The sequence below is a fragment of the Mytilus edulis genome, chromosome 3, assembly GCF_963676685.1.
Source record: "Mytilus edulis chromosome 3, xbMytEdul2.2, whole genome shotgun sequence".
NCBI lineage: Eukaryota > Metazoa > Mollusca > Bivalvia > Mytilida > Mytilidae > Mytilus > Mytilus edulis.
The window spans coordinates 19,528,987-19,555,833 of record NC_092346.1 but is presented as its reverse complement, the minus strand read 5'-3'; the positions used below and the strand labels follow the sequence as shown (position 1 = coordinate 19,555,833).

The 26,847-nt window shown below is 30.7% G+C and overlaps 2 protein-coding genes across 3 annotated transcripts in view; one reads left to right on the top strand and one right to left on the bottom strand.

Annotated features, from left to right (window-relative positions):
• LOC139515983 (cleavage and polyadenylation specificity factor subunit 2-like) overlaps positions 1 to 26,847 on the top strand; it is a 167,125-nt gene that overhangs the window by 50,175 nt on the left and 90,103 nt on the right. The window lies entirely within an intron of this gene.
• LOC139515984 (neuropeptide F receptor-like) lies at positions 1,471 to 2,887 on the bottom strand. The gene has a single exon (XM_071305782.1). It carries the CDS (start codon positions 2,737 to 2,739, stop codon positions 1,624 to 1,626), a length of 1,116 nt encoding a protein of 371 aa, XP_071161883.1. The 5' UTR covers positions 2,740 to 2,887; the 3' UTR covers positions 1,471 to 1,623.

Genomic DNA, 26,847 nt, shown 5'->3' with positions numbered 1-26,847 from the left:
TTTTTTCGACCTTGACTTTGCACCCCATGATGGTACTTTAAAATTTTGATACAAGATTCATTTACAGCCTGGCAGCAACAGTTGTGTTATCCATGTTCACCAATACTGATTCTTTGATTTGTACTCCTTTAACCTGGTGTTTACAATAAAACAAGTTCTTGAACCACACCATTTTAAACAGTTGATTTTGTAAAAGTTGTAAATTCTTGTGTTTTTTAATTTTTAATTCAAAGCAGATGTTTATTACATGGTCAATAGCCATGTAATAATGGCAGCTGTATTTGGTCAGCCAGTTTACAATATATAGATTCTTGTACAACACCAGTTTAAATCTGCTTTTGTAAAAGTTGTAAATTATTGTGTGACGATTTTTTTAATTCAAAACAGATGTTTTTGTACATGAACAACAGTCATGTCAAGTCAAACGGCAGATGGCTTTGGGGTTACAATGTACCAAATAAAAGTACATGGGCGCAGCCATTTTATGAAGGGAACATGACATAGAGATAAAAATAGATGGCTCTCTGTGATTGGTTGTTATATCTTTTATATATTTTTCTTCTGGAAAGCATTATGAATGAAGTTTCATGCAAGCACAAATTTGTCCTTAAATGTATAGTATGAAGGGCCGGAAATATTTTTTTTATGTTGCTCAAAATTAGGGAATTTTTTCTGCGAAATCGTCAGGTATCGTGAAAAACCCCAAAATTCACCAAGAAAAGCCATGGGACCATATATATTTGAGTGCGGTAAAATCGCAAATAGATATCGAGCTTCAATTAGACAACAGCAGTTTTTCCATAATTAGTTTATTAAAAGCGCCTTTTTAGGAGATAATTGCTAAAAATAGCATTGCCAGCAATGGGGCCACCATTTAGTACTTTATATCCTTGGTCTGGTATAGTCATTAAAAGGATGTTGGCATACATGTATTATTGATTAGGTTATAGCTTGTAGGTAATCATTTGTTTATAAACAAAACCTTATAGCAGAATTTAAACTTTTGAACTGAAAATAGACAAGTGTTTTGAACTCTTGACACAGAGAGAAAATCTAGCACCCTGAGGCATGCTTCAGCTAGCCCCTAAACAAAAAATGTGTACAAGGTCTGTGAAAGTGGAAGTCAAACAAAGACTCCAAAACAAAGAAAGATTCTATCAGATTTCTTACCAAAAAAAATTTGTGTTTTATTTTGGTCATTGTGTATTTGGTATATTTTGTTTCCTGTTTGTTTACAATATTACTGTGATTTATGTGTATATTTCAGTTCCTATGTTATGTTAATCAACATTGGTTCATGGGAGTTTGAATTCATAGATTTAAGAAAGGCCTGTAACTGCATGATCAATTGAAAATATTCCTTTTATTGGATATTATATATTGTGGTCTTGATTAACCCATAAACATATGTAAATTTATAACTTTGAAATTTAATACTGCATCAATATTGTAACTTTATGCCATTCTATATTTTTTATAATTTTTTATATATATAATATTTAATGAAAAAATAACTTGAGTACCAGAAATGTAATATTTACAACCATTGTAAATGTCCTCTGAATCACAGATGTCACTGTTTGATAAAACTCATTGATAAATTTTTTAGAGCAATATAATAATTCACAAAGCTGTTGTTAATCCCACATCTATTGTCCGTGAAGGATTATGCATTGTCACTCCATTACTGCATCTTTGGAATTGTTTTAATTTACATCGTCCATGGAACATATTTTCCAATCCTTTACGGAAATTGTCATTTAACCAACCGTATAAATACGGATTTACACACGCCGTGCTCATGGCTATTATTTTCAGCAGTAAATCTGTCACATTTATATAAGGCTTGAAAGATGAATTTAATATTGATGTACTTTTAAAACTTAAAATTAATCCAAACAAATTCCATGGTAACCAAAAGATTGTGAATAATAAAACAATGGCTACTAATATTTTGTTTGTTTTTTGATTCCTCATAACATCATGTCTTTTATTTGGTCGGTTTTTCAACACAAGAAAAATTCGAAAGTAAAGAATCGCAATGATTATTAATGGAACGGCAAATTGTACAACGAAGACACCAGTACTGTATAAAAATTGTTCCGTGCGACTCGATGATGGCCAGTTTTCTATACACTGGCTACTGTGATAGTTAACTTCAGGTATATCAACTTCGTGTAACTGCATATGTAAAATTGAAGGAATCGCAAAACAAATAGTCAAGACAACAATTAAAATTACGATAATTATTGCTGTTTTATTTGTCATTCTGTCCATGAACGGATACACAATTAACATGTACCTGTCAATAGCTATCATCAACATGGCTGCCGTGGAGACAAAAATAGGAACGGCAAATAGAGGCATAATTGTGTGGCACAGAATTCTTCCGAAAGACCAATAGGAAGTCATTTGATAATGAAGTTGGAATGGTAGATTGAATACACACAACATAATGTCTGACAAGGCTAGCGTTGCGATAAAAATATTTGTCACAGTATGGAGTTGTTTACTTTTTACAATAACAGTAAACACGACAAGATTTTTAACAAATCCAACTACAATCACCACAGCATATAAAGTAATGATAAATATCCTCCACGCTTTTTCTTCTAGAACATTATTATCCTTTACATCATTTGAAATGTTTTTGAATTCGTCCATTATTTTCATCATTTCGTCGGCATAATCTTCTTCCGTTAAATTTTCCATTTCATAATACGTCCAAAAGTGTCCCATCTGAATAATTCAAATAACAGAAGTTTTTTAATTGGAATCTATGTTTTTTAATAACTCCATGTATCAGCTGGCGTAACTTGAAATGTTTTTTAATAATATCGTACTTAAAAATGTCTTGTTAAAAATCTATAATCGTGAACCCAAGTCTTTCGATACACGTCTTACTAAATACCATTGTCTTCTGAAAATAAATGAAAAACAATAAGTATCAGTAGTTTTACTAAGTTGGATGTAACGTAAGTCAATGAAATTCATAGGAGGTTGTAATCCCTGTAACAATTCTAATATTGTACTAGTGTTAACATATTTTATGAAAGAATTCGTTACATATAACTATGAAGAATAAATACATACAAAATATACAAGTAGTTCAAGAATTGAGATTAGGAAACAAAAGCCGTGCTCTTATTTAAATCCTTATCCCTACATCATCATTGTACAGTTAAGTCTAGTTGAAATAAGATATCCTAGGTATGAGTTGAATAGATGTGTGAAATAAATGTTTCATAGAAAAGTGTTTTATCATTGTTAAAATATGTATTTATTCGTCAATCAGAAGTTGTTTCCATTCATAAAAAAACCAAGTAGAATTAATTTTGATAGTGACTGTCCCAATAATAGAGTGTAGGTGGGATGTTCAAGCTACGAGTAAAATAAATTATGAAGAGGAGCTCTTATTTCAGCCTCATCGTATTTTAGTAATTATATAAATGTTTTTAATTCAAAATATGAAATTACAGTTAATCTTGCTGAAAAAAGCTGACAAAAAAAAAAAACAAACATGAGAAAAAATTAAAATACACCTACTGTGCATTGAAATTTTCCGTTAAGAACATGTGCTGATTAAAAAATCATCAATTTAATATCCCATTATATAAATTGTAAAACTTTAAAAAACTTTTACCTTAAAAATTGAGAAATAAATTTCATGTCTCTTTCATTAGCAAGTTTATGAACATGTGTTTATTGCAAAATCATCACGTTGTATTAATTGTAAAAAAAATAAAAACGTTACCTTAAAAATTGAGAAATGAAATTAAGTCTCTCACATTAGCAAGTTTTGAAATAATGATCACACTCTGTTTAGTTGAGAATTAAGTATTAAAAGCCTTTTCCAAGTATTGGTCAGATGTTCATTTGATTGTCACACCCTCTAATATTGATTTTGAATTTTGACGTTAATTTTTTATTGTCACTAAAAACTCGTAAATGGTAACCGACAGCTTGACATATGTGGGACTTAATACCAGTTGTTCCGAATGAAGAAAATTTTTCCGATTCATTGGTTAATAATGTTCAAATGATGTTACATATTTTATCCGTAAATCAATGTGTGATCTTTGATCACGAAACATTTTTCTAATTTTATGGGATTGTGTTCTATCCTTTTTACTTTTATCGTGGAACAGTATTTCAGCTGGCATTAACCTTTGAAGTAAACATAAGATGCTTTATTTATTAATATAACTGCTAGACTTTTTTGTATTACTTTTATATTTGCATTCATACAATTAGATCTATTACTATTGATGTAATATTTTTTAGCAACTAATAGGCAATTATTCATATTGTTTCAAAAGAAGTTTTAAAAAAAATTAAAACATAACTCAATAAATATTGAATTGGGTAAAAATAGTAAGAGAAATTTGCATTTCTTTTTTTTCATGAAAAGTACTTAATTTTTTGCAAGAATTTCAGAGAAGTTTTAATATGCTTTTTTACTATCAAGATCATTTCAGTTCACATGTTGTCATACAAATTCATATGAATTTATGTAATTAAGGTCTTTCCTTTCTTAAATGGAAAGACCTTACTGTATTTCGTTTGTTTATTATTATTATTATTATTATTATTCTTTTTCTTCCGCCGTTTTTCAAAGTTAATCGGTGATAAAAGTACGCAAGATATCAAAATGATCTTTGGTATCAAGTATCGGGTTAATAAAAGCTATCTTGTAAAAGGGGCACCGAAGTGTAATATTTACTTTATAGGAGTTATCTCCCTAATTACAAAAAACACTGTTATCGCTATATATCATTAACTATAAGACTTAGCGGCAAATGGTTTTTTTTAAAATGTTCCTTGCCAAAAGTTACAACTTCAAATAACTTTAACCGAGGCGATCCAGTGACCTATTATAGGAGTTATTTCCCCTTGAATATTTAAATTTTCGATATGCATATAAATCTCATGAACCGTAAGTCATAAAGACTGCGGGTCTTCAGAATTGAGTTCATTGGACCAAAACTAGAAAAAATAGGTCAAGGTCAAAGGTCAAGGTCATATTTTAGATTTTCAAAAGTTTTTCATTTCCCTATAACTATTGAACGGTTATAGATACAGAAAAAATAAGCAGTGAAAAATGATTGGTACTTCAAGGGGCAACTTTTTTACATTATGACTATACTGATTTTACCATCATGTAAGGGACATAACTCCCATTGATGGTTTTTAAAAAGCCATTTTTAGGCAAAACTCTTTAACAAAAGGTCCTTGACCCATACGGTCTTTTGCAATGACCTTGTGGAGCAATGACCTTGACGAAGGTCACAAGGTCAAAGGTCAAGGTCATCAAATTATGTGTTTTTGGCACTATTTAAACAGTTTTATGTGTGTTTGAATTCCAACCAACCAACCAATCAATCAATCAATCAATCAATCAATCAATCAATCAATCAATCAATCAAAGCAAGTTTCCGTTTCATGTGTTTAATACGGGATCCAAGGTCTCTTTTTTTCGCTTGTTTTAATTGACACTTTCCAACGTGTTTAACCAACGTGTTTAACCAACATGTTTAACCAACGTGTTTAACCAACCAACCAACCAACCAACCAACCAACCAACCAACCAATCAATCAAGGCATGTTTCCGTTTCATGTGTTTCATACGGGATCCAATGTTGTTTTTTTTCGCTTGTTTTAATTCAGCCTATCCAACCAACGTGTTTAACCAACGTGTTTAACCAACGTGTTTAACCAACGTGTTTCACCAACGTGTTTAACCATCGTGTTTCACCAACGTGTTAAACGAACATTTTTAACCAACGTGTTTAACTAACCAACCAACGTGTTTAACCAACATTTTTAACCAACGTGTTTAACTAACCAACCAACGTGTTTAACCAACCAATCAATCAATGCATGTTTCCGTTTCATGTGTTTCATACGGGATCCAACGTTTTTTTTTCGCTTGTTTTAATTGAGCCTATCCAACCAACGTGTTTAACCAACGTGTTTAACCAACGTGTTAAACCAACATGTTTAACCAACGTGTTTAACTAACCAACCAACGTGTTTAACCAACCAACCAATCAATCAATGCATGTATCCGTTTCATGTGTTTCATAAGGGATCCAAGGTGTTTTTTTTTGCTTGTTTTAATTGAGCCTATCCAACCAACGTGTTTAACCAACGTGTTTAACCAACGTGTTAAACCAACATGTTTAACCAACGTGTTTAACTAACCAACCAACGTGTTTAACCAACCAACCAATCAATCAATGCATGTATCCGTTTCATGTGTTTCATACGGGATCCAAGGTGGTTTTTTTTTGCTTGTTTTAATTGAGCCTATCCAACCAACGTGTTTAACCAACGTGTTAAACCAACATGTTTAACCAACGTGTTTAACTAACCAACCAACGTGTTAAACCAACCAACTAACCAATCAAGCAATGCATGTTTCCGTTTCATGTGTTTCATACGGGATCCAAGGTGGGTTTTTTTCGCTTGTTTTAATTAAGCCAATCCAACCAACTTGTTTAACCAACGTGTTGAACCAACATGTTTAACCAACGTGATTAACTAACCAACCAACGTGTTTAACCAACCAACCAATCAATCAATCAATGCATGTTTATGTTTCATGTGTTTCATACGGGATCCAAGTTTTTTTCCCGCTTGTTTTAATTGAGCCTATCAAGGTGTTTAACCAATCAACGTGTTTAACCAACCAACATGTTTAATCAACGTGTTTAACCAACCAATCAATCAATCAATCAATCAATCAATCAATCAATGCATGTTTCCGTTTCATCTGTTTCATACGGGATCCAAGGTCTCTTTTTTTCTTCGCTTGTTGTAATTGAGCCTTTCCAATGTGTTTAACTAACCAACGTGTTTAACCAACATGTTTAACCAAACCAACGTGTTTAACCAACCAACCAACCAACCAAGCAATCAACCAATGCATGTTTCTGTTGCATGTGTTTAATACGGAATATAATGTCTCTTTTTTTTCGCTTGTTTAAATTAACCCTATACAACGTGTTTAACCAATGTGTTTAACCAAACAATGTGTTTAACCAACCAACCAACCAACCAACCAATCAATCAATCAATCCATTCCATTAATTAATGCAAGTTTCCGTTTTATGTGTTTAATACGGAATCCAAGGTCTTTTTTTTTTCGCTTGTTTCAAGAGACCCTATATCAAGTGTTTAATTAATAAACCAATCAACCAACCAACCAACTAATCAATAAATTAATCAATCAATATATATGATATTTTTATTTATGACAGTATAATTAAAAGAAAATGGAAGGAAAGACCTATCAATTATTCAAGAAGAATTGAACTTTAATTATAGATTGCATTTCTCATTCAAGTTTTATTATAAATTTCAGTTCAGATTTTCATTGAGTCTCTCTAACACCTAAGGTCAAGGGAAACTTTTATCATTACTTTGTCTAATATTTGTCTTTTGGGTACTTTTGTTGTTTGGTTTCTGTCATTGATATCTTTCCAACACCTTCTTTTTATGCATGTAGAAGACTTAATTAGTTTTACATGATTCTTGCAGTCTGAACTTTTTCTGAGAGTGTCAGTAAGAAGGAAAAAAATCATGAGCAGTATAAAATATGGTTGTTTGTCAAATCATCATTGTTTTTATCATGTTTCAATCATAATCAGATACAGTTTAAACAAATTGCTTGGATGTTCAGCATCTTTTCAATTTCCTTCATTTGATGATTTTTTAATTACTTTATTGTAAAAAAAATATGTAAACTTGTCAATATTCATGGGAAAAATAACAGTAAACTAGAAAACGTAATTTCCTTGTAAAGAAAAAAAGATGTTATGGTGCATTTTTTTTTACAGGAAAATAATATAATTAGTTCTGCTCTAAACACCTTAAAGATGAAATGAAGTGATTAAAAGTAGCTTTTTACACAGGAAAAACAATTAACCTGGAGAACAACTCTTATACTAAAATACTTTTTAATGAAAATTCACATTAACACATATGTTATCTTGTACTGAACAAAAATCAATGATTAATTTAAATTAAAGCATTATAGTTTATGTATAAATGTGTCCAAGTCCATGTACATGACAGGACTATGAATAAACACAATGCCAAGTCTTGTAATCACTTGTAAATTGAATATGGAGTGTAGAAATATTAACCAAGTTACCCAATACTTTTGGAATTTGTCAAATTTTGTACTGGAATAGATGTCTAGCTTCAGAAATAATTTGTACTCCATCTTTTTCTACTGAGTTTTGTTATTGGATCTCACTTAATTTTTCTACTCATGAAAGTACGTAAAAAGATTAGAAAATTAGTAGATATATACTGAAGTATTTCTTCAAACCCCTTTCAGATTTATGTCTTTGTGCTGTTTGCATTAGGCAGAGAAATACATGCATGAAAAAAACACTATCAAAATCAGATTTCAAATTAAAATTAAAAAAAGATCATCTCATATTTGTTGATATAGAAAATAAACTAGATGAAATTAAGAATACAGCTGAGCTGTACAATACATTTACATTTGAAGAGTATTTCCTCAAGCTACAAATAACACCTGTGCCTTTTTATTAAGATTTAAAAAAGAGCAGTTGGGGAAAAATAATATAAAGTTTAAGAGAAATAAAGAAGATTGTGATTTTTTTAAAGAAAAATCCTTAAGATTTCAGCTTATATAAGTACAGAAAGAAACATTTTGAATCAAGCAACTGTTTTGTTCTTAGCCTGATTTGGAAAACAAAATGATTTTTATATAGCTCTAAATAAAGTTTATTATTTTTGAAATTTAAGGATTTAGGAGACTCGACAGTTTCTTTTACAACAACTGTTAAATGTCACTTTTGAGACCATAAAGTTTTCCTTTTGTTCATTGGTGAACTTCACCTTCCCTATCAGAAAAGGGAATGTTTCCAGCATATATTTTTAAGCACATGCTGTGTTCTACACTTTACAGTATAAAGTACAAATGTCACTCACTTTTAATATATATACTTGTTAAACTTCTGTTTATTGATATGGTGCAGTTGTATCATGTTGCACTAGAAACCATTTAATTGTCTTTGAATTGATTATTGGTGAAATAGATCTTAATATTCCTTCTTCTTAAGCACTTTTGAATCATGAGATATTGTTTCTTTAACGATTACCAACAGTGGAAGCCCTATTAGTGTATTCTTCTGTAAGGAAATTTATACAATACCAATTTTCTGCTGTTGCCAGATATGGCTTTCTTTCTTTATTGGATTTGAATTCATTTTAAGTATTCTTTAGTGTGAAAAAGTCACCTTTGTTTTATTTTGTATTGCTATGGAAACTTTTTAAATCTATCAAATGAGTGTCACATATATTATATAATGTTATTGTCTAACAAAGATCAAAATGCGGGCTTTGTTGCTCGTGCTGTGTCGGTGGAGTAGAATGTGTCCCTGTGTCTTTGGTGTATTCCTCTATTTTTAACAGTTTTTTGATAGGGTTTTTTGCTATTGAGAAAGCTGTTCATTGTGGAGGATGTAGAGTGACCTATGAGTTTTTCATTGTTGGAGGCTGTACAGTGACCTATGAATTTTGTTCATTGTTGGAGGCTGTACAGTGTACAGTGACCTGTAGTTGTTTATACTTCTACGTCATTTGGTCTCTGATGGAGAGAAGTGTCTCATTGGCAATTACAATATATTATTCTCAATGTCTTACAACTTGAATCTTAAAGGAAAGGAACAAATGTAGATTCTGCAACAACAAACATTTTGCTAGTATCAATTTTGGTAAAATAATGAAGAAAAAATAATATTGACCTTTATATAACACTCCCAAAGCCTACCATTTTGTAAATGATTTGGCATATAAACATGTCATTTAAATGCTATCCTAGATATCAATCACAGTGATCAATTTTCTAATTACAATTGTGTATATATTTTATATTTCCCGAGGCAGTAATATCTTTAGCTCTGAGTCCAGCATTTGGATTTGTGTCTTATTCTTAATTTCACTCATCCCTGATTTCCCAAGGACAATGTCTTCCGTACCAATAACTATTGTCCCTTAATTTAATGAGTATAATTGTACTGTTAAGTAGGTATTATCTTTGTTTTAATAAATTACTTTATTGAAAAGCACTTTACGCCCATATGGACCAATGGCTTAAAACATTATACATAATATACAGTTTACATAAAACAATGAAAATAAACAATGGACACACTTTGAACTATAATTTGTCTTTTTTTTTTAAATCAATATATATATATATATATAAGAGATTCAAATTATATCAAGGACTCCCTGCCCTCAGTCTTAATACCTAGAAACTGTTGCATTACCTAGGATGCATTTAGTAGAAAACAATAAAATATAACATTTCAGAACTCATAATGCTTAGTCACTTTTAGCATACCATATGACTATATAGCTCTATATATGATTCCCTAAATGCTGGACAAAAGAACAGTGGGTCGTCAACTTTACAGAAGGTCATCTTACAAGCAAGTTTTTCTATGGAATCGGCAAAGCTGACAAAATAAGTTACCAATTATCCAGTTCAGTTTTTAAGGTTTCCAATACTCAAGTGAAAATACTATATTGTTTGTTATTGATAGTTGAATACAATATCCGAAAGTTTGTTGCTATTTTCAGATTAAAAGGCTAACGATTTGATTGAACAACAGTTACGATTTTCTGATAAACAAGCCACCTACAGACAGTTTTTCTTCCGTCTAAACAGTTTGATTTATAATCGTAAAAAATGCTACATATATATTTTATAACTGTATAATAGAAAACATCAGTGATCTCTAAGCTGTGGTTAATTGTTTTATAATGCACACCAAATTATTTGATCTTAGTCGTAATCCATACAAAACGAGCTGCAACTTTTGAAGAGTAATTTTTTTCGCTATTAATAAAATCCTAATTACATTAGATGATCAGCGATCATTGAATTGTACTGAATATTTGCGGTGATAAATGTGATTTTGAGACAGGTAATTACGGAAGCACCAGGTGAAATCTAATACAATTACAGTTTTATTGTTTTATTATGTCAAGATGATTTTTAAATGTAAGGTCTATGTGATAGTTCTAAAGCCTCATGGAGTCTTTGACCTTAAGCTCCTGTAAGGCAAACTCTTTGACTTGGAGTAATTTATCAAACTCCTAATTAAAGCAATTTGAGCGACAGAACAGATAGGGGTAGTCTATTATAATAAGGTCTTTGACCATTTATTTGGCTTCTGCAAGCAAGACTTTTACTAATGAAGAATTCTGGAGACATTTATCAACTTTGAAACAAGTGGTATTTTTAAGTCTTAAGCCTGTTTTGAGTTTTTCAGAGTTTTTTTGTTTGACCATTTATTTGGCTCTGCAGGCAAGACTTTTACTAATGAAGAATTCTTGAGTCATTTATCAACTTTTAAACAAGTGGTATTTAAGTCTGTATGGCTGTTTTGAGTTTTTCAAAGTTGTTTTGTTGTTAGTATAAGTAAGAAATATATATATTAAAACTGAAATTGACAATGATGAAAAGGAAAATAACCATAATGAAGAAATGGACTATTAATTCAAATGTTTAGAAAACATGAACTTTAGAACAAGTAATAAAAAAATATTGCTCCTTGTGAAATATTGAATTCTGTAGATTATCCATGATGTTTGTAATGAAATATTTAATTCATTAACTCATTAACGATTTTTTTCTATTATGCGGATCATTTACACTCATTTCATTAAATGCATCACTTGACTGCCACATTTTCAAGGAATGGGACTACTGACCTAGCTATGCAAATTACCCACGTTGACGTCACACCATCTATGGCGTAACGCTCACAACATTGAGCGCCAAATTTGACTCAATCCAGTTTCTCTGTCTCCGTATTAAAAACGTCTTATATTTAACTACCTGTAGGGGCGTAACCCCGTAAAAAATATGAAAATTTCAAAATTTCAACAAAACTTTTTTAGATAATGAAAAAAACGTTGTTTTCGCGTGACACTTTGTACCCGAATTTCCATAAAACTTGCCCGATTTGGACTAAGGCAGGGGATAAATTCGTTATCTATATACGTTCATATCCGTAGATATGGATATTTTTTAACACCCTTCAGTACCCTGTACACCCTTCGGCTACGCCTCATGGTGTACTGGGGTACTTCAGGGTGTTAAAATATCCATATCTACGGATATGAACGTAGATAACTTATAATATTGATTCTATAGGAAAGTATGCAATTATTTGTAACCTAACCAATATCTTCCTCTCTCTTGTTCAAACAATGAATCTATTTGTTGTACTATTGTGTCACTATTGCCATTATTAAGGTAATTGTTGTATATGCAATGTAGTAACAAAGACGTTGATTGTCTTTCCTATAACTTTATAGACAACGTAAATGAATGCATTTAATTCTACGATTGTTGGGCTCGTTACTGGTAAATGGTTATTTCTGATAGTATATTGATAAACTTTACTTATCAAGTGAAGTGTTCTTGCTGGAATAGACAATGAGGTTTGAAAGAAATGTTGGTTAGGTTAAGGGTATGACTATATTTATACTAGATAATGTTCAGTCCTAATATGGGTCTGTTCCCCTAAAAAAATGGCAGCCAAAAATGAAGTGTTCTCACTGAATTTAGAGGTTTGAAAGAAATGTGGAATAGGTAAAGGGTTTATGACTATATATACTAGATAAAGTTCAGTCCTAATATAGGTCTGTTCCCCTAAAAAAATGGCAGCCAAAAATGTGCTGAGAATTTAAAAACTTTACAAGTAAACAACATATTAATTTTTTGGCAGATAGTAATCTGGATATCAAAATTGTTCTTAATACTGATCAACTCATAAAAGGAATATAAAACTGTCATTGGAATTTTCTTCTGACACTTGAAATTTGGTTAATTCCCTTCTCTTTCATGACAGTTTTGTCTTGTAAGCTGATTTATATTATTATTTCATGGTACAACTGTAGTAATTTATGATTTATGGCGCTGAATGATTGGAAAAAGTATTTGTTTACTTAAGGGTATTAATTAATAATATTTTGCCTCAGTAAAGCTGCCCTAATTGTTTTTACTAAATCAATTCAAAGGGGCAGTAGGAGAATTGAAATTTAAGTTTGTTTATTAAGAACTCTATGAAAGAAGTTTAGTGTAAATATTAAAAAAGAAGATGTGGTAAATTGATTGCCAATGAAACAACTCTCCACAAGAGAGCAAATGACACAGAAATTAACAACTATAGGAAGGTCACCGTACTGCCTTCAACAATGAATAAAGCTCATACCACATAGTCAGCTATAAAAGGCACTGAAATCACAAACGTGAAACAATTCAAAAGAGAAAACTAATGGCCTAATTAATGTACATAAAAAAAAGAACAAAAACAAATATGTAACACAGCAACAGACTAATACCACTAAATTACAGGCTTCTGAAGTCATGGGTTACTTTTTGGCATAACTTGTCTGTGTGGAGTGAAATATACTCCTGTCATTCTGCTGACATATTCATTGTGCTAACATGTTCATTGTGTCATTGTGCTAACATGTTTGTGACTGAAAATTTGATTAGATATGATTATCTTTCTTAAGTTGTTCATTTCCCTGCCCCAGGGCAAGGTACTAGGAAACACCCAATAATGTCAAAAGTCATGACCCAGACAAAAGACATTTATTCATTTGCTAAAACATTTAATCCCAGATTATGTTTCAGTAACATGATTGACACAATGGGTGCCACCAATGGAGCTGGAACTCAGATGACCTTTCTAGAGATTATTGTTTTGATGGACTTGTTTTAGAAAGATATGGTTAATTTATGTTGTTTGCTAATTTTTCACATCAAATGACAGAAGCAATAGTACCGCTGACATTTTCTTCTTTGATAATGTTAGCCTAAATATATGAAGCAGGTTAAATTCTTTTAGCAGTTGCCAAGAATTGCAATTAAAATTGATTTGTAAAGACCTTGGTGCACTTATATAATAATGACAATGCCAGGTTCTTCAGAACGCAATGATCTTTAGATAATACAAAAAATCAGCCTGTTACATGTAATATATTTCAACAAGTTGTTTTTTGAAGTCAGGAAAGTGCAAATCTATCAGACTTAATGCATGGATAGAGCAGTTTTATAGAAAAGCGGAAATTTTGCTCTTATGATTTTATATTTTTATTGACCTATTGTGTTGTGAAATTCTTGTTGGTTTTTTTTTTACTTCAAACTGATTTTCATCATTATTGTCTTAATCATTGATGGCAAACAAATAGAGTACTGTTTGATGTTATTGATGGAAACTTTTATGTCTGTGAAAATACAGCAATTGGTGTTTTATTTTTAAACATGAGCAATCATAAAAGTAAAAGCTTTGACAACTATTTCTAAATTAGACCAATTCAAAGAATTTCAGGCTGTTTGAAAAGAAAGATTTTTATGTACAGCCAGGATATTTAAAACCTCTCTCTTAACATGTTTTGCTGTCATATTGGCAGTTAAATGTTGCCATAAAAATAACATTTTATTGCAGAAAAGGATTTTTATGTCCAAATGTATTCCTAAATTTCAATTAACTTTTTTAGCATGACATATTAAGTAGGTCAAGGATATTTTCCACTATATTTTTGGTAAAAGTCTGTGACCATTGTCATGTCATTGTAACATCCATTGCATTTGGAGAAGCTGGTTCAGATAAAACTTTAGCAGTAATTGTAATGTACAGTTGGCATACTTTTTCAAATGGCATTACAAAGATGCTATTTTCTGTCTAAGTACACCTAATTATTTTAGATTTATAGGATTATTGACATGCTTTTCTAAATAAAAAAGTTACAGCATTCTGGTATTAAACATAACAAAACTTTCCTAAATGTAAGATTATTACAAAAAATGTTTATTTAATTACACCATTCTGATTATTTACAGGTGTCTCAATCCATTATCACTAAAACATGTACAATTATATTTTATTTATGGAAAATTGGGATTTATCTAAAATGTACTTTTATACTGTTTTCACAACAAAATTCCAAAATGTTACAGGATTTATTTTTTTATATAAGTGAAGTTATTACATAGTACTAGAATGGTTGATTATACCTAATACTTATTTACAAATACAATTTCAAAACTTTTTTCAGATTTAAAATTATGGTCACATTCTCCTTTGACCTTAATAAGTGTCCTACGACCTTATTCACTCCTGAGTGCTCCAATTTCTCCCTAAACCTTGTTTTTTTAGTATTTCTCTTTGTATTGAGATATATTACCTAATGGAAAATGATGGATGAAAAAGTATCTATTCATTAGAAAAAAGCCACAAATTGATGGACTATATTAGCAAGTACTAGATAACCTGAGGTTATCTTACAGATATAGTGTTGACCTCAAGGTCGTCTTATAATGGCACCCAATCCTAATTGAGTAGCAATATTTTTCCATTAAGCTTAGTATGTTATTGATTTCTTATATTTTTGTACAGTTCATTTTGTTTTTTGTCTCTGACCTATTTTTGTAAAGGATTGTGAAGTACGATTCTGGTGTTTTTGTTTTTAATTGGAACTGTTTTGAACCTAACATTTTATGAAAGTTGCTTCCCCTGAAGATTTTTTTATGAAGCTCCATTAAAGATTTATTTCCTCAAAGTAACAATGGTATTGGTAAATCTTATATTTTGATATTTTGATAGTTTTATTATAATTTTATGCAAAATGGAGCCAGTTACTCTTTATTATACTGGAAAAGAATGGCAGTTGAATTATCATTTTTATCACACAATTTGTTAACACCTCTGTGTTACTGATAATTCTATTAGTAGATTTTGCAAGGATATGAGAAAATTTGATAATATGATAAACACTTCCGATTAAAATGCTATTTTTCAACTGAAGATTATGCTGTCAAGGCCATTAAATGATTAGCAAGATCTCTTGGATTTCAAAGATTTTGTTTAAGTTTGCAATCATTTTTTAAGTGAATGCAAATAAAAATCTAAGATTTGTATTTTCTAATCAGTATTAAAAGGTTGGTTCACCTTTCACTTTAAAGATCAAGGGCACAAATTCAAGGACTTTCAGTTGCTGCAGACGGCAGCTATCATGTGACTGTCATGTGAATATCCTGTATTTGTGTCAAGAACCTAGGCACAGTTAGACTTAGTGCTTGATCTGAACATGCTGGTTATATTGGCCTTTGGTCATTTAGCAATCAGCAATGATTCATGGATCCAACATGATTGATAATTTTCCATTGGAGTTCCAAATGGTTACCTGTTATGAGAGAGTTGCTGAGAGGTCGGCAGATGACTTATTATTGTGAGCTCATGGTCTTTGTAACCCTTCCATTATTTCTTCAACAGAAGTTTTATATCTCACTCTTTTTTTTTATAAATCCACTTTCCTCTATAAATCAATAGAATGCAATAATATGCATGTTATATTTGCTGACTTGACATTCTGCAACCCCAAACAATAATACACCCAGCATGATCTTTGACTCTTAGTCTGAAACTACATAATTAAAAAAATATTTTCATAAAGCAGAATTTTGGTTAACAAATAAAATTTTATAAAGTTCAGGATTGTTATAATGTTGTTTGTTTTACCTTAAAATTGATTCTCCAGTTTTGATTTGCGTTTGTTGAGTAAAGAAACTTTCTTCTTCAGACATTTTTGAAAGTATTTTCCTACAAACCGTAAAGGTGTAATACCACCATTGATTTTCTTCTATTAGTCTTTGTTAAATTTTCACTTTTCAAAAAAATGTGCAAAATTTATCTTTGTTTCAAATAAAGGAATACTTGGCATGAGTAAAGTTTTATCCTGTCCAGTACTATAGAAAAAAATTCACATAACATTTCATTGCATATAAGAAAATAACCATCATAGGAAGTTAACCAATCTTATTTATCCCCTTATTTTATCTATGTACAAGGTTAAGTCACCATGTAACATCAAGATTACAAAATATTCTATAGAAATCCCAAATGAAAAATAATGGTGTTTTGAAATAACCAAGACATGTTTATGACACAGAAATGTTTTACTGCAATAAAATGTAGGATTAATTACCTATACAACTGTCAAATTCAAGGGAATATTTTTTTCCACCTTATATTTACTTTTTACTTTCGTATACAACTTTTTTTTTGGGTGTGTGACGTCCCCTTATGTAGAGCTCTAATAATTTGTTTGTATATACTTTCACCTTTTGACTATACTTTTCATTAAATTAGTTCCTCAATGTTTGTGTAAGGTTTTTGATTTTGAACATCACAACTGTTGCAATGTTCATCTGGTGCAGTAAAATTGGAACTGTTAGATATTTACTATGGCAAAAATGGTAAATTTAATGAAAATAGTATTTTGAAGGGAAAATGTAAAAAAAGCAGATTTATTGATGACTATTAATCAATCTTGTTGCCGGATATTCCGATTTTATTCCAAATTCTGTTTCCTTATTCTTTTACATTTATTTAATTTGATTCATTGATGTGAAAATCATAAAATCCGGGACAACGAAATAAAAAAGTCGTTGGCAGTTAAATCTCTATCAATGGATAAAGTTTCCAATCAGCGTATTAAAGCACTCAGGTGAACAGGATATGTAATAGTCCATGATGTAACATAAACTTGGCTTGTATTACCTGCTATCAGGAAGCTTTACTCAGCGAACGCGACAAGTAACTGGCTCGTCACTAATTGTTTTCTGGGAGAAGCAGATAGTGTGATTGATGTGACCTATAAATTGTCCAAGATTTACAGGAAATCCGTGGGGGAAAACAGCGGTTCTGTAAAAATGATTTCCTTTTAAGCAATTTGTTTTGTAGTTTTAGTCTATTGAAAAGTGACATCAGCAATTTTATAAGCATTAATGTACATTGTAGACAACAGAATGGTCATAAATTTTGTATCTACAATATTGGTAATACGTATGGGAAAAATTATATATGTGTTATTACTTTATTATGAATTAGAAGTATGCAAAAAATCGGATTAAAAATTAATGAACAAACTTTGTCAACAGCAGTAATTTAAAATAAGATTTGAAAAGAGGTAAAGAAATTTAAATTTTATAATAATCATAAATTTGAAGGGTTCATTGGACGTTTGAAGGTAAAACCTTGATTTATCCATCTACCAACTTTAGAAAGTCCTTACCCTAGAGCTACATGTTGGTAGGCCCCAAGATTAGGACATATGCATTGTGAACTTGGGATGACTGCTTGAAATGTTTGTTTTAATTGTATTATAATGGAGGAAACCAAAGAAATAGATATGATTACTGTGAATAATAATTAGACTAAAGTACAATATCCTTATGTGTTTTCTTTGTGCTGTTTGGTTGCTGTCTCATTGAAACATACCTCACATCTTCCATATTAATAGTCAAATAGTTCAAGAGTACATTCAAGCGTAAGATGATTATAAGTTCAGATTTGATAATGTGATAAAGAGATAAAAACTCATGGAGAAGTACCATAAATAAATGTATTGGGCATTTTATTACAGTTTTGCTTAGAGGTCTTCACTGCTTTGACTATTGCTTACTTATTTATTAATTGTAAACCTTATTTTATATAGTTTGGATTTTGCTCATTGTTGGCTGTACATTGACCTTGTATGTTGTTTACATTCTTGTCACATGGTCTCTGGTGGATAGTTGTCTCATTTACAAACATAACACATCGCCTTATTTAATAGCCAGCTTAGCAGATATTTTTTCGATTTCCGACTTGTAGAAAAATTCTAGTTAGACATTTATGCAACTGTTTATTTTAGCTATTTTTTTTACTCACAAAAGTTGCAAAAATTAGTTGGCTTAATACTGAACTTATGATTTATTAATGAGAAAAGTATATAGAATATCTTCAGTGTCATTGACAGTTTATATCTACTCTGGCACCTACATAGTAAAAGTTTGATTTGGGCGCATTCAAGGAAGAGTAAAGTGACCATGTCCCAACAGTCAAAATCAACATCAGAAATTGAAATGGGAAAATTTCCATGTTCATTTGAAATTTTGTATCAATTAAAAATACAAGTTTTGACATATTTAGGTGTAATGAGGTACATGTATCCCCCCCCCCCTCTCCCCGAAAAAAAAAGATGTGAAAACAAATTAGCAAGGGATTTCTTAGATCATAATGTCATAAATACGAAAATTAGGAGCACTAGCAAAATAACACTGATATGGTTTAATCAATGGTTTAAGATTAGGACAACAGAGTATATTGAACCGACTTCATAATGTTCATTGACCATATGAATAAGAATCATTATTTGTGAAATATGTAATTGTAAAACTTATTAATAGACTTTCAATAAGACATGAACGTCAATTCCCTGCAAACAAATGACTTGTTGAACTTCCAGGAAGCCAGAGCAAGGAACTATTCCATGACCAGGATGCTTTCAGAGTTGACACTTAATTACTATGATTGCATGTACAATAATCGTTCAAGATCTAAACTTTTGTATACATGTAGTAATTTTTGCCAAATCATGTCCAAGAAAGAAATGCTATGGAATCATTATAATTTGGTGGATACCAGTTTTTCGTGAATTTTGTGGGTTCTGATGAACCATCACAACTTTTTTTAGGCTATAGTATACTGACCATGAATGCAAAATGAAATATCCACAAAAAGTACTAGTTTCCAACATCCATGAAAAATTGGTTCTCATGAAAACAAATGAATCCACAGTACTTTAAATATTGATAATATTGTGTATACAGTGAAACATGTTTTAAGAGACAGCTCCAGGGAGAGCAAAAAAGTGGTCTCTTAAGAAAGGTGGTCTTTTAATACAGGTTCAATATTTATGAATATGCATTAAAGAGGGATCTTAAATTAATGGTCTTGAAACACAGGTTTTCGCTTAATACAGGTGGTCTCTTCAGCCGGTTAGACTGTATTTAATTTATAAATAAAATGATGTGATGTCAGTCTGAAGAGCAATAAAAGTTCAGATTTCGGTTCTTTGCTATTTTTATCAATGAAAAGAAGGTGTTTTCTGGATTCAGGTAGATAGTATGTCAAATTTGTTGAAAAAATATGACTGTTCTTTACATTACTCACATTAATTTGTGATTTATTGATAAAAATATCAATGTATTGGATAATTTGACCAAAGAGTTGGCAAGAATTTCATAACTTATATTCTCACAGATTGTAGACAGGATAACAGATTACTGCAAAATGTCTCCTTTTCTATTACATTTTTTTTTCCCATAATTTATGTTTTCTGGTCCTTGCGTCCGTTTGTCCGCCTGTCTGTTAGTCTGTCCCGCTTCATGTTAAAGTTTTTGGTCAAGTAGTTTTGGATGAAGTTGAAGTCCAATCAACTTGAAACTTAGTACACATGTTCCCTATGATATGATCTTTCTAATTTCAATGCCAAATTAGATTTTTGACTTCAATTTCACCGTCCACTGAACATAGAAAATGATAGTGGGAGTGGGGCATCCTTGTACTGTGGACACATTCTTGTTTGAATAATTTTTAGTGTTATATTTGTTTATCATTTATTGAGATAAGCAAATCGAATAAAGAAGTTTTTGAAGCATAAAGACAGCAATTCAATTGTATAAAAGTTTGATATTTGATAATTTCATAAATAATTCATTGTTCATTATGTTTCAATTGACAATTTTTCTAAAAACATCCAGAAAATTGCAGCATGACAGGCACATCTATTAGACAAACAATTCATGTACCATTAAAAATTCTATTTGAGTATCAAAATGCAATATATGAAATTCAATATGCAATTAAATTTGATATTTCAAAAGTGATTGATTAACTGTAATCTAAATGAAAAATGGATATTGTTGTCTGCTCTTTGCAGGTCGGCTTGTTGTCTCTATGACATATACCCCATTTACATTCTCAATTTAATTATAATTACAATTTAATATCATAATACATAAATGCTATTCCTTGTGTTCAAACAATAAAATTTCAAACTCAGTATAGTACCCATTTAAGAATAATTGATTGGCGGCTGTTTAGCGCTACATCAGCACATATAGGCTTAGATGCTGTGTTGAAAGTATGTAATCTATCTAAACAGCATTATTGAAATATAAACAGCCAAGAAAAAATCTTTGATGTTAATAAAAATGTTTTTAAAACATCACAAATTAAAGGAAAAAATAAAAGTAAAAACATAAAACAAAGATTAAATTAAATTCATTTCAAACAGTTTAAAATTGAAAATGTACAAAGCAATTTTATGAAAATTTTTGATATTAAGAAGCTATTAAAACTTTTTGTTTTCATTAAACAAAGTTAATTTCAACTCACCTGCCTGTTTGACAGAATTTTAAAACTATAAGCACATAAAGTTTTTTAATATCTTAAAATTTTCAACTTTGTATGAAATATATTCCTTCAATTTATATATTCCTTCAATTTATAACCAATGTAAGAGAGAATGAATATATAATATTATGTTTAATTGATAAAACTTACTTGCAATAGAGTTAATTCCCAAACACAACAATGCATACAGGTGTTACTGCATTGAAGCATCGTTGGTATAAACATACAGAAAGATCAGTATGATTGGTAGTCAGCTGTATAGTAGGAGGTTCCATCAATATCCCCATATCCACCAATATTTACAGCTGTCAAATGTCCACAATTAATAGTTCAAATTGAAATTGGATGAAAAAAAGAATTGATCAGATTTTTGGAATACTATTATTGAAATATAAGTCAGTATTAGGATGATTTTTCTTATTGGATTTCCTATTAGCAATGATTGGAGGAAGTGTTAGGGATTTGTCAATGAAACGGTCATACAGTTCATTATTGTGCATTAATTAGAAGTCAATGTAATAGTACAGTTATTTATGATCTATTAAGTGTTAATTTTTACATTTGATTCAGTATGGATTTGAAGTCTAGGGGTTTATCTTCTTATATTTGGAAGATTCCCTTTTGATTCAACTTTGGGAATTTTAAATGCTAAAATTTTGTCATTTTGGAATCTGAATTATTGAGAAAATTGATAATTTACAAAAAAATTATAACTTCAGTTAAGTGCTGATTTTGGCCTCAAATTTCAGGTTCATCTGACGAAAGATTTTGGACACGTTTTAAACACTTAAGTGTCTAATTCAGTTGATTCAATTAGCTTATGTAATTTAATTGATTTACTCATTAAAAACGCCCTGATTCTAGCTTAAATATGAAAAATCTATCAAGTATGCCCAAAAATGTCACTTTTCAGATGGTTTTTGTCAAAAATGAAAGTCGGGCCGCATCCGTTTTCATCCTCAACCTTTGTATATGTTATGTATTATCATTAAATACAACTTACATTATCATTAAATACAACTTACATTATCATTAAATACAACTTACATTTCAATATTAAGAATGAACACAAATGCGGCCACTTTCATTTAAGATCTAAAATTTAACTAAAATGCTAAAATTGTGAAGATTTCAGTAATTTAGCATGACTTAATGTTGCTAGCACCTGATATATGTCATATATGTGCATTGTATTTTCAAAAACAACCCATATTCATGTAGCAGAATCATTTTAGTTTAAATTTTATCAGATTTGTAAAACTGCTATATTTTGGGGCCAAAAAGGGGTCTTACTGACCCTACTCCTTTCAACATGATTTTGAAGTTTTGAATTCTGGACAAGGCAACAAGCCCGTTAATTATACCGGACTCAGTGTAATTCTGTATTTTGTTGAATATAGTGTTATAGACATTTAGCATAAAATTCTACTCATACCAGTGGCAGTGCAGTGTCGTGAGAGCTCTGTGTTAAATTTTAAGACCTCACTGTGATTTTGAGATGATGAACTGCAATAATAGCACTGTTTGAGATTTGTCAAGTTCCTGTAGTAGTTTTGTGTCATGAATTTGTACACCATATCCTTTCCCCTCTGACAGCTCTTTATTATAGAAGAACCCATGATATTTGTGTCATCAGGTTTCTGTATCATTGACATCTACCCCACTGATCTTTTTTGTTTATTTTTGTCATTGGGGTGCCGTTTCATTGACATATACCCCACTTGCCCTTTTATTCACACAAGCTTTGGGGAATTGAGGATCCCCCTTTTTCTATCACCTATCCAGAAATTAATGCTGAGTTCACAGGTAATTCGAATTCGATTCGCATTAACTAATTCGAATTAGCTTAATTCGCATTCGAAACATTTTACGTCCTAACGTCAATTCTAATTCGAATTACAATGCGCATCAAATTCGCTTTACTGTCCAAACGACGTTAACTTTTAATTCGTATTAACAAAAACGTATTTCTGATTTGAATTGGGTAATTCGAATTAAAAAAGAAGAGTGTGTGAACGCAATTAGCGAATTCGATTCGAATTCAATTCGATTCGAATTCAATTCGAATTAAATGTCTGTGTGAACGAGGCATAAAAAGTTTCAATTCAAGCTCTAACTTCATTACTGATGACCGACGTTTAACGTCAAAGCAATGTGTTGAGCTTATTCTGATATTTGAATTTTCTATCTTTTCTGCCTTTGGAAAATAAGAATTAACTATTGTTATTGTAAAAATCACACATTTGGTGTGATTTTGAGAAATATGTCATAGGTCTTCTTTTAGGTAAAAGTTTTTAAAGTGAATTTTATTGAGAAAATATATTATTTTAGAAAATATGAAAATATGAAATAATTGTTTGACAAATATTGATTTAATTTCTCAGGTAAATTTTGTGAAACATGTCACTTCTTAATAATTGCTCTGAGCAACACTTTGGTATCTTGTCAATTGTCATTAATTAATCTGAGCAATATTATGTTTTAAGGATGTTCGCTCCTCTTGTTTTTGATTTTTTGCCAGATATTCGGAATCCTCTGGTTTTATCCATGTAGTAGCACTTAAAAAATTTACCCATTAACCCCTACTTTTTTTTCCATAATTTGATTACATATAGTTTAAAATGTCATCTTTGAAAATATTTCAAAATCATTGTTATTTTTTCATCGTTTTTGAAAGAAAAAAGGTGCCAATGTTAAATGTATGAAAAGTCTAGAGAAAAAAATTTCCCGCCAAATTTTCAATGGCTTATATCTTGAAAAAACGCACACGGATCCATTATTTTTTCTGCTCATATTTATTTATATACTATCAATTTATAACAGTCTTTTAAAAAGCTTATTATTTTAAAACAAAGAAGTGAACATCCTTAATTAGGATTATAAATGTAATTAACTTGTATCTCTCTAATTGACATTATTCATATTTCACCTTTGGACTTGTAAACAATATTATTTATACTCAAATTATTAAAATTATCAAAATTATCAATGTCTGTCATTAATGAGTAGTTCTTAGCATTCGCCTTAAATATCGAACTTGAACAGTTATTTGTCAGTGTAGTCTCGTCGGTGTCATCCAGAAAGGAGTGCTACCAAAGCCAACCAGACTCAGCTACTTAGAAATAAGCACTTGGTCTGAATTTGGTGAGTCCAACTTTGTAATTTGCAAAACCCGTACTCAAAAGACAGCTCAACACAACTACTACTGCTGAAGCCAGACAACATTAACTTGGAATATTTCAAACATTTTGGACTTTAAACTTATACTGTGAATGAATTAGTGAAATTAGTGACTTTTTTATTTGGAACATTTGGACTTTATTTATTTGTAAATTGTTTTGGCATCATTATCATAATTTAGATCTGTTACTATATAAAACTGTTACAACTTGCTGCTTGCTTTATAGTTTTGCCTGCCATTGCTTAAGTCTTGTGAAAGACTGACCCCCTGTACCTTGGGCTGTGCATGTTCGATAGTCCCCCTGAAACTCGATGTGCATTGGCTCTTGGTGACAAATACAATGTATAAGTTAAAATATTTTAAGGAATAAATACTAAAACATTAAAAAAATAAATAACGAAAAATGTATATTAAAAAAGGGATATTATTCATAAGTATTGCAGTTAAGAGTGCTTGTATTGCTTCTCTCATCACGTAAACTGTTAACCTATCAATAATCAATATAATTACGATCTTTATACCAGCAATTAGTATACTGTTTGTTGTTAATTACTTTTATTTTTCATAATTGTGTTTCCTAATTGCATTTCTAATTTACTGCAGATTCATTTATTTTCAAGAGTACAAATTTTCTAGGATTGAAATTCAATCGCATTTTCTATAGAACTAAAAAAGTAAATTAATTATTTTACTTAGGTACAAATGATTTTTTAATCCAAACTTCATTTAAGTACACTCCCACCTACTAACAGAATTATACTTCAAAAGAATTTTATCATGATTTCAGAACGAAAATAAGAAATCAGATTTTCTCCTGGAATTCTCGAAGGTTTTTCATAATACTGCTATTAAAGAAAATCTCATTTTTCATCCATAGAGATACATGCCTTTTAGATTTACCCAATAATCTTTTTATCTTTAACTGCTATCTGTCAGTGTTCCAAAATATGTAGCAGCAACACTAAACTCTCCGGAGACAAGTTTCCTTTCCAAGAAAATAGAATTACTGGTGAAAATCTATTCCAATCTTGTCAAACTTATAATATGATGGTGTATGTCTTCCTTTTTGTCAATATCCCAAGGGTGAGTCAAAAACTACTCGATATATGTTAAGATTAGCTGGTTAATGTTGATTTTGAAAATTGCCAGCGACATATTCAACATTTCGTATGAAATTAAATAAGAATAACTCTCAATGAGGAAACTGATATTGGTTGTTTTTATTTCTACCAAGGCTTGGTTCCATAAATCATGGTGCTTGGTTCCATAAATCTTGGTTCGCATGTACTAACAGACCTGATATTAAATTATAGTCTTCTTCATCAAATATATAAAATTATTGTAATGGTTTAACAGCTGAATTTCCTTTAAGGAGGCTCTTATAAAAAAAAAAAAAAAAAAAAGTATCATGTATTATTGAATTCCTTTATAGGATGATAACCCCAATACAATAACATTAGACAACTATATGCAATTTATCTGCATCGCAAAGTGATATTACGACCTTACTTGACAAGGTCCCAAAGAACACTCAGTTACAATGTAGTTTGAGTCTCGTGAGGCATTCTGTAATACAGTTAGATGTACATGCACACTAAACATCAAAGGAGCCTTAGATGGTATCTCTAACCAAAGCGCCATTTTGGTGTCAAATTAGTACTGATTAATATCTGTTTTTCACAAGAAGACATGATTCCCTGACAAATTATGTGGCAGAAAACATGCAGCAGTCCTTCAAGTATATGCAGTGCAATTATGAAATTAAAACTGTAACTAAACAGTTGTTTTTTTGCCTGACTATATGCTATATCACACTGCCCACTGTATACAATAACAAGATTTAAAAAAAAAACTACCAGAAGATACTAATTAAGGGGACTTTGAAAACTCATAATATGTTTACAGAGAAACTGATAATGCAAATAACACAGAATTTTGACATGACTCCTCTGTGATTGTTGTACCATGTGAAAGGACTCCTCTATGATTGTTGTACTGTGAAAGGACTCCTCTATGATTGTTGTACTGTGAAAGGATTCCTCTATGATTGTTGTACTGTGAAAGGATTCCTCTGTGATTGTTGTACTGTGAAAGGATTCCTCTGTGATTGTTGTACCATGTGAAAGGACTCTTCTGTGATTGTTGTACTGTGAAAGGACTCTTCTGTGATTGTTGTACTGTGAAAGGACTCCTCTATGATTGTTGTACCATGTGAAAGGACTCTTTTGTGATTGTTGTAAGGTGAAAGGACTCTAATCTATGTTTTTTTCTGTGAAAGGACTCTTCTGTGAGTGTTGTACTGTGAAAGGATTCCTCTGTGATTGTTGTACTGTGAAAGGACTCCTCTGTGATTGTTGT

Excerpts from the sequence above, each read along its gene's own strand:
- LOC139515984 (XM_071305782.1), bottom strand. The coding sequence starts at position 2,739 with ATGGGACACTTTTGGACGTATTATGAAATGGAAAATTTAACGGAAGAA.